The following is a 9,842-nucleotide window of genomic DNA, read 5'->3' as shown; positions in this document are numbered from 1 at the left end:
GTACCTTCAGAATGTCAGTAATATTTACCTGTAATCAGGTGACTAAAGAAGTATAGGTCTGATACAATAACATTGAAACTTCTGTTCATTCACAGTCTGTCCCTCTCCCAGTGCCCACAATATCCCAGATAAACTGCCCGAGGTCTGATACAATAACAGTGGAACTTCTGTCCATTCACAGTCTGTCCCTCTCCCAGTGCCCACAACACCCCAGATAACCTGCCCGCGATCTGATACAATAACAGTGGAACTTCTGTCCATTCACAGTCTGTCCCTCTCCGAGTGCCCACAATATCACAGATAACCTGCCAGAGGTCTGATACAATAACAGTGGGACTTCTGTCCATTTACATTCTGTCCCTCTCCCAGTGCCCACAATATCCCAGATAACCTGCCCGAGGTCTGACACAATAACTGTGGGACTTCTGTCCATTTACAGTCTGTCCCTCTCCCAGTGCCCACAATATCCCAGATAACCTGCCCGAGGTCCGTTCCAATAACAGTGGAACTTCTGTCCATTCACAGACTCTCCCTCTCGCAGTGCCCACAATACCCCAGATAACCTGCCCACGGTCTGATACATTAGAATCATAAAATTTTTACAGCACAGAAGAAGTCCGTTCAGCCCATCGAGCCCCTGCCGGCTCTTTGCAAGAGCTACCGAGTGCGCCACATTCCCCTGCTATTTCCCCGTAGCCCTGCAAAACTTTTCCTTCAAGTATTTATCGAATTCCTTTTCGAAAGCCACGATTGAATTTGCTTCCACAAACCCTTTCAGAGAGAGCAGTCCAGACCATAACTACTCGCTACTTTAAAAAAGTTTATTCTCCTGTCGCCATTGGTTCTTTTGCGAATCACTTTCAATCTGTGTCCTGTGGTTCTCGACCGTCCGATCAATGGGAACAGTTTCTCCTTATTTACTTGACCTAAACCCTTCATGGATTTGAAAACTTCTATCAAATCTCCTCTCAATCTTCTCTGCTCCAAGTGGAACAACCCCGGCTTCTCCAGTCTAATCACGTAACTGAAGTTCCTCATCCCTGGAGCGATTCGAATAAATCTTTTCTGCATCATCTCTAAGGCCTTCACATCCTTCGTAAAGTGCGGTGCCCAGAATTGGACGCAGTACTCCAGTTGTGGCCAAACTAGGGAATTATAAAGCTTCATCATCACTTCCTTGTTTTTGTCGTCTATGCATCTATTTTTCAAGCCAAGTATCCCGTATGCTTTTTAAACTGCTTTCTCAACTTGTCCTGTCACCTTCAAAAATTTGTGAACATACACCCCCAGGTCTCTCTGTTCCTACACCCCCTTTAGAATGATACCATTTAGTTTATATTGCCTCTCCTCATTCTTCCTGCCAAAATGTTTCACTTCGCACTTCTCTGCGTTAAATTGTATCTGCATATGTCCGCCCATTCCACCAGCCTGTCTATGTCCTATTGAAGTCTATCACTATCCTCCTCACTGTTTACTGCACTTTCACGTTTTGCGTCACCCAGATCCAAGTCATTAATATATAGCAAAACAAGCAGTGGTCCGAGTACCGACTCTTGGGGAACACCAATGTAAACCTTCCTCCAGTCCAAAAAACAACCGTTCACCACGACTCTCTGTTTCCTGTCACTGAGCCAATTTCGTATCCATGCTGCCACTGCCCCTTTTATTCCATGGCTTTCAAATTTGCTAATAAGCCTATTTTGCGACACTTTATAAAACGCCTTTTGAAAGTCCATATCAACATCAATCGTATTGCACTCCTCAACGCAATCTGTCACCTCATTTAAAAACTCAATCAAGATAGTTAAACACGATTTACCTTTAACAAATCGGTGCTGGCTTTGCTTAACTAATCCACACTTAATAAATTGAATACTAATTTTGTCCCGGATTATCGTTTCTAAAAGCTTCCCCACAACTGAGGTTAAACAATAGATTTCTGCCCATTTCAGTCTATTCAGTACACACAGTATCCCAGATAACCTGCCCTAGACCTGATACAATAACAGTGGGACTTCTGTCCATTCACAGTCTGTCTCTCTCCCAGTGCCCACAATAATCAAGATAACTTGCCCAAGGACTGACGAAATGACACTGACGAGTAAAGTGATAATGAGAAGTTGTTACTTTTTTCAAAATAACTAACATTGAGAACCACTTTCTGTCTGTTCTCATTGAAGATGTTCAACAGAAACACAAGGAAACACTCCGGGTCCAAACTGAAACACTGAGAGTGAACACGATCCGAATAAAGGAGAAGGTTAAGATTTTCCAGCTGGTCAATCTATACACTGAGCTAACGGTCATTTCTACTGTTCGAGATCGGACACTTGTAGAACATGAACTGCTGGCAAGAGGCCGAGAGCATGAAGAGTGGAGAGAGAAACATCTCCGGAGAGAACTGGAAAAAATCCGAACAGATCAATTGTTCCAGAGCAGTTTTTCTCAGAGAGGCAGTTTGTTCCAGAAAATGAAGAGTTTCTTCCAGCGATCCAGTTCTGGGAGTTCAGCAGCAGTGAGCGGAGTCGCGGGGATTGGAAAAACAACAATGGTACAAAAGATTGTTTATGACTGGGCCACTGGGAAAATATACCCACACTTTCAATTTGTTTTCAGTTTTAAATTCCGGGATTTGAACGCTATTAACTGTGGAATAAACCTGAGGAATCTGATACTGGATATGTATCCTTACTTTGGGAATATTCTGGGAGATCTCTGGAAGAACCCAGTAGGATTACTGTTTATATTCGATGGTTTAGATGAATTCAAGGACAGTATCGATTTTGATAACAATCGGAGAAATACAGAGGCTGATTACATGTGCACAGATCCTGAAGACTGGTGTGAAGTGTCTGACATTGTGTACAGTTTAATACAGCACAAGCTGCTCCCAGGATGTTCAGTGCTCGTGACCAGCCGCCCCACTGCATTACATTTATTGGAAAAGGCTGAGATCAGTGTCTGGGCTGAAATCCTGGGATTTGTTGGTGAAGAACGGAAGGAATATTTCAACAAGTTTTTTGAAGATCAGGCGGTGGCAGCAGCTGTTTTCAAACACTGGAGGAGAACGAGATCCTGTACACTATGTGTTACAACCCTTCCTACTGCTGGATCCTCGGTCTGTCACTGGGTCCCTTCTTCACACAAAGAGACAGGAAACAGCAGCGAGTTCCCAGGACCATCACCCAACTATATTCCTACTATATTTACAACATTCTTAAAAGCCATGGCCGAGAGATTGAATCCCCCCGTGATGTGTTACTGAAGATCGGTGAGATGGCCTTCACTGGAGTCTCCGAGAAGAAGATTGTGTTTAGAAATGGAGATTTGATCAAGAACAATCTGCAACCTTCCCAGTTCCTGTCTGGGTTCATGGTGGAACTTTTGGAGAGAGATGATTCTGCCCAGAGTGTGGTTTACACATTCCCGCACCTCACCATCCAAGAGTTTGTAGCTGCACTCGCACAATTCCTGACTGCAGATCCAGGGGACATCCGGAAACTCCTCAGTGAAGCCCACAGCAAGGAAGATGGGCGATTTGAGATATTTCTCCGTTTTTTTGTTGGTCTCTCCTCCTCACGGTCAGCTCGGCCCCTGGAGGAGTTTCTGGGTCCATTTCTTCATCACACAATTTGTGGAGTGATTGACTGGGTGAAGGAAAAGGTTGAAGGAGAGATTGGAAACAAAGGGAGAGAAACTCGTAAAACGGACCTCCTGAACACATTCCACTACCTGTTTGAGTCTCAGAATCAAACACTGGCTCGGGTCACAGTGGGATCTGTGGAAACACTTACATTGAGTGAATTGCGACTGACCCCGATTGACTGTGCGGTGCTGTCTCATGTCATTGGACTCTGCGATACTATAAAACACCTCAATCTGGAGAACTGCTCCATTCGGTATGAAGGACTCCAGCGGCTGGGACCCGTACTGCACAAATGCCAGGTGTTGAGGTAACTGTTTATTTGTCTCTAACTGTTTGGCCAATTGTAGAACAGTCACGAATTATATTGTTGCTCCGTAATGAAGGGAAACAAACAGTTCAGATAAACCAGAGAGAAGCAGATTCAACACAAATATGACAAATGATAAGAGGATCGGTTAGTAATTTCCTAAGGACTCGAGAATCTAAAATGGATCCTTGTGAACAAGTCGGGATTTTACAGTCTTTATCGGATCAGTAAATACAGGTCACTGGAGGAGTCTGACAATTGAATTGCAATAAATGATATTTATTGTAGTTTTTCTCACAGCCTGAGATACGTCCATTGAAGAGACTCCTTCTCACTGTTGCTTTCACGTAGACCGACAGTAACTGCAGCAGTCTGTGTGTCGGAGCATCCCACCCTCTTACCGAGGTGTGGGGACAAGTGACTGTCCCCGGACTGTCAACGTGTGTAGGAGAGGGAACCAGAAACACCGAACATTCAGTAACAAAGAGCAAAACACAGCTTTCGGGCAGTCAACCGCCAGTGGGCGAGCTGAGCTTTCCCCACAGGACGTCGGTCCGTTATCTTAACTCATCAATGACACAGCCCTTCACACTCTCCAATACATCCACCATCTCTTCACCCAGCTGGCAGCACTCGTGCCTCTGAGTCAGAAGGTCGTGGATTCAGGCCCCTCGCTCATTAATCCAGGCCGACACTTCAGTGGATTTGGGAACTAAAATATGCCGGTAAAAAGGTTGAAATTGAACGGGTTGTGGGATATTAGCCCAGCAGAACAAATACACACTGGGCAGCGGTGGGGCTTCACAAACAGCCGGAGGCTCCTGGGTGAACCAGGGGCAGTGAACCCGGGAATTTCCCATAATCTGTCCCCTTGTGCGTGATGTCCTGCTCGGGGAGGGAACTTCAGAAAATTCCCCAAAAACGGTCGGGCCCGTTCCACCTGAAATAAATGTAGAGCCAGTTTAATGGGAATAAAGAGAGAGACTCCCCTCCCCTATAAACTAGGAGTACAGGGACATTTAAAACTTGTAACAGGACAGAATAAACTCTCCTTGATACATAAAGTCCTGTGGGACGCATTTTACAGCAGCCGTTAGCGCCTTTTCACAATATAACTCACTCCGAGATATTATACAGATTAATAAAATACTGCATAATGTACAGGTAATCGCCGCTTTATCATTTAATTCAGGGAAATCGCCCCATTCCCATAAAATCTGGGATTTAAGAAGCAGCAAAAATGAGACAAGTTTTCACAAACCTGACGGGACCGGTCACTGATCTCCAGGAGGGTAATTCTGATCATCGGGGAATGAGACCGGACTGAGGGACATTTAAAGGCTCCACACAGACAGCACGTTATTGAATAAATACATTTACTGATAGTCCCTGAATATATGTGGCATTGAACAGAGCGAAATTCATTGTCAGTGACAGGGACATCTGGTTATTAATTTCCTGAAGATTTTTGTGTTTCCTGTAATATCAGAGAGAAATTGTGTCAGATCGGGGATTGAATTCAATGTGTTTCTCACTGTCTGTTTGTGTTTAGACTGGGGAGCAACAAACTGGGAGATTCAGGAGTGAAACTACTGTCTGCGGCTCTGAGGAACCCGAACTGTAAAATACAGGAACTGTGGTAAGTATCAGACTGTGTGAGGTTGTGCTTACAATAACCGGATGTCTAACACGGTATATTAATGTAAGTTTTAGTAATAATAATACAAATCAATACTGGGAATTTACTCTGATTCCTGTTATCTCTGCTTGCCTCTGTCTCTCTCCTCTGACTTTCTCTGATCTCCAGGTTATGGAATAACGACCTCACAGATTCTTGCACCGAGCATCTCGTCTCCGCTCTCAGGACAAACCGGTCATTGACGGTCCTGGATCTGAATTTCAATGGACTGGGAGATTCAGGAGTGAAATTACTGTCTGCGCTTCTGAGGAATCCGGACTGTAAAATACAGGAACTGGAGTAAGTACCAGACTGTGTGAGATTGTGATTATAATAACTGGATGTCTGACACTGTACATTATTATTATCATCAGTAATAGTGTTTTTAATAAACACTGTACATTATTATTAGTGTCAGTAATAGTGTGATTAATAAACACTGTACATTATTATTAGTATCAGTAATAGTGTTATTAATAAACACTGTACATTATTATTAGTAACAGTAATAGTGTTATTAATAAACACTGGGGATTTACCCTGATTCCTGTTATTTCTGTCTCTCTGATCCCCAGTCTGGATGGTGTCGGTCTCACAGATTCTTGTACCGAGGATCTCGTCTCCGCTCTCAGTACAAACCGGTCACTGACGGGTCTGTCCCTGGGATCAAACTCCTTCACAGACCGATCTGTCCCCGCTCTCCGCTCCCTCATACTGACCCGCAGGAGTCTGGAGTGGATCTGGTGAGTGTTTGTGTTAATGTTCAATCTAACAAATAAAATATCAATGGGATTCAGTCCCTTTTGTGGGTAATATTTGTCTGTAATTTTTATTGAAATGTTAACCCCAGTCTCCCTGTTATTTACACTATTGTTCAATCTGTTTATTTCCTGTTTAATCTTTAATCTATTTCAGTCTGGTGGAGAATCAATTCAGTTCAAACGGAAAGAGACACCTGGAGTCGCTGCGGGAATCCAGACGCGGACTGAGAGTGGGAGTGTGAACATTTCAATTTATAACCATTCCTGGTCTCATTATATGAACATTTCAATTTATAACCATTCCTGGTCTCATGATATGAACATTTCAATTTATTACCATTCCTGGTCTCATTATATGAACATTTCAATTTATAACCATTCCCGGTCTCATTATATGAACATTCCAATTTGTAACCATTCCAGGGCTCAATGTATGAACATTTCAATTGATAACCATTCCTGGTCTCATTATATGAACATTTCAATTTATAACCATTCCTGGTCTCATTATATGAACATTTCAATTTATAACCATTTCTGGTCTCATTCCATGAACATTTTTGGCCGATTCCCTGTCCCTCCCCTTTAACCGGCCGCGCTCCAGGTTTAAATCCGAACGGCCCTTCAACGGTTTCCAGCTCGAGCTGAGCGAGCGTCGTCTCCCATTGTGACGTCAGAGGCCCAGCGACAGGGTCACGAGACTCAGTCACCCGGTCCCACAGCGCTGATTCTGCCGGATATCCGGGGCTGGATGGTCACCAATGGGGCACTGGGTCAATGTACAGACAGGAAGGGCCCAGGGTGTGGCTCAGTCTGGGCTGCAGTGGGATACTGGGTCAATGCACAGACAGGAAGGACCCAGGGTGGGGCTCAGTCTGGGCTGCAGTGGGACACTGGGTCAATGTACAGACAGGAAGGGCCCAAGGTGGGGCTCAGTCTGGGCTGCAGTGGGACACTGGGTCAATGTACAGACAGGAAGGGCCCAAGGTGGGGCTCAGTCTGGGCTGCAGTGGGACACTGGGTCAATGTACAGACAGGAAGGGCCCATGGTGGGGCTCAGTCTGGGCTGCAGTGAGACAATGGGTCAATGTACAGACAGGAAGGTCCCAGGGTGGAGCTCAGTCTGGCCTGCAGTGGGACACTCGGTCAATGTACAGAGAGGAAGGGACCAGGGTGGGGCTCAGTCTGGGCTGCAGTGGGACACTTGGTCAATGTACAGACAGGAAGGACCCAGGGTGGGGCTCAGTCTGGGCTGCAGTGGGACACTGGGTCAATGTACAGACAGGAAGGGCCCAGGGTGAGGCTCAGTCTGGGCTGCAGTGGGACAGTGGGTCAATGTACAGACAGGAAGGGCCCAGGGTAGGGCTCAGTCTGGGCTGCAGTGGGACACTGGGTCAATGTACAGACAGGAAGGGCCCAGGGTGAGGCTCAGTCTGGGCTGCAGTGGGACAGTGGGTCAATATACAGACAGGAAGGGCCCAGGGTGGGGCTCAGTCTGTGCTGCAGTGGGACACTGGGTCAATGTAAAGATAGGATTGTCCGAAGGTGGGGCTCAGTCTGGCTGCAGTGAGACACTGGGTCAATGTACAGACAGGAAGGGCCCAGGGTGGGGTTCAGTCTTGGCTGCAGTGGGACACTGGGTCAATGTACAGACAGGAAGGGCCCAGGGTGGGGCTCAGTCTGGGCTGCAGTGGGACAATGGGTCAATGTACAGACAGGAAGGGCCCAGCGGTGGGGTTCAGTCTGGGCTGCAGTCGGGCACTGGGTCAATGTACAGACAGGAAGGGACCAGGGTGGGGCTCAGTCTGGGCTGCAGTGGGACACTGGGTCAATGTACAGACAGGAAGGACCCAGGGAGGGGCTCAATCTGGGCTGCAGTGGGACACTGGTTCAATGTACTGACAGGAAGGGCCCAGGGTGAGGCTCAGTCTGGGCTGCAGTGGGACAGTGGGTCAATGTACAGACAGGAAGGGCCCAGGGTAGGGCTCATTCAGGGCTGCAGTGGGGCACTGGGTCAATGAACAGACAGGAAGGGCCCAGGGTGGGGCTCAGTCTGGGCTGCAGTGGGACACTGGGTCAATGTACAGACAGGAAGGGCCCAGGGTGAGGCTCAGTCTGGGCTGCAGTGGGACAGTGGGTCAATGTACAGACAGGAAGGGCCCAGGGTGGGGCTCAGTCTGGGCTGCCGTGGGACACTGGGTCAATGTAAAGATAGGATTGTCCGAAGGTGGGGTCAGTCTGGGCTGCAGTGAGACACTGGGTCAATGTACAGACAGGAAGGTCCCAGGGTGGGGTTCAGTGTGGGCTGCAGTGGGACACTGGGTCAATGTACAGACAGGAAGGGCCCAGGGTGGGGCTCAGTCTGGGCTGCAGTGGGACACTGGGTCAATGTACAGACAGGAAGGGCCCAGCGGTGGGGTTCAGTCTTGGCTGCAGTCGGGCACTGGGTCAATGTACAGACAGCAAGGGCCCAGGGAGGGGCTCAGTCTGGGCTGCAGTGGGACACAGCTCAATGTACAGACAGGATTGTCCCAGGGTGGTGCTCAGTCTGGGCTGCAGTTGGACACTCGTTCAATGTACAGACATGAAGTGTTCCTGGTAATTAATGTCCCCATGTACAGTCTCTGTCCCTCCCAGTTATGAGTCGGACTCTGTAACAACTGACCCTCGAACCCTCCAAAATCTCTGTGCTCCTCCAGTTTTGGCCTCTTGCACATCCCCCACTCCCTTTGCTCCACGATTGCCGGCCGTGCCTTTCGCTGTCTCGGCCCTATTCTCTGGAATTCCCTCCATAAACCTCCCCGCCTCTCTCTCCTCCTTTAAGACTCTCCTTAAAACCTACCTCTTTGCCAAAGCTTTTGGTCACTTGTGCCAATACCTCCTTGTGTGGCTCGGTGTCACATGAATCGCTCCTGAGAAGCGCCCTGTGACGTTTTTCTACTATAAAGGTGCAATATAAATGTAAGTTATTGAAAGTTACTTCAGCTCAGGCCTGGTCTCGTTATTTTTTAAATGGTGTTCGTGTTTCAAATTATTGAGTAAAGGATCCTGGAAATTTCATCCTTCCTCCTCCAAGCAGCACCGCAGACGTGACTGTTTGGTCGAGTGAACTGTATGTGTTTATGTTTGTGTTGGGGGGAGGGGTCTTACTCGGAGGCTGGATATGCAGTTTGCACAAAATGGTGAGACGGACTGTGAGCAAAAGAGCTCAGCTGGGACCCCACAAAATGGCCTCCCGACATGCAAAACAAAATGACCGCCATGCACCTGCCGCAAAATGGCTGACGTGGACCCGCCGCAAAATCACAGAATGATCCATCACAAAAGGAAACCATTCGGCCCATCGTGCCATTGTCGACTCTATTAAAAAGCTAACCAGATAGTCCCATTACCCTGATCTTTCCCCGTGGCCAACACATTTTTCCTTTTCGAGTAATTATCGAATTCCCT

At 47.2% G+C, this 9,842-nt stretch overlaps 1 protein-coding gene across 1 annotated transcript; it reads left to right on the top strand.

Moving 5' to 3' along the window:
- Positions 1 to 2,992: 2,992 nt before the first annotated feature.
- On the top strand, positions 2,993 to 9,371 carry LOC137314027 (NLR family CARD domain-containing protein 3-like). Its single transcript, XM_067979730.1, has 5 exons — positions 2,993 to 3,953; positions 5,506 to 5,592; positions 5,761 to 5,931; positions 6,207 to 6,374; positions 6,547 to 9,371. Exons 1-5 carry the CDS (start codon positions 3,085 to 3,087, stop codon positions 6,632 to 6,634), a joined length of 1,383 nt encoding a protein of 460 aa, XP_067835831.1. The 5' UTR covers positions 2,993 to 3,084; the 3' UTR covers positions 6,635 to 9,371.
- The last annotated feature ends 471 nt before the right edge of the window (positions 9,372 to 9,842 follow it).

This window comes from Heptranchias perlo, unplaced genomic scaffold (assembly GCF_035084215.1).
Source record: "Heptranchias perlo isolate sHepPer1 unplaced genomic scaffold, sHepPer1.hap1 HAP1_SCAFFOLD_50, whole genome shotgun sequence".
Taxonomy (NCBI): domain Eukaryota; kingdom Metazoa; phylum Chordata; class Chondrichthyes; order Hexanchiformes; family Hexanchidae; genus Heptranchias; species Heptranchias perlo.
This window is presented reverse-complemented; position numbering and strand designations above follow the sequence as displayed.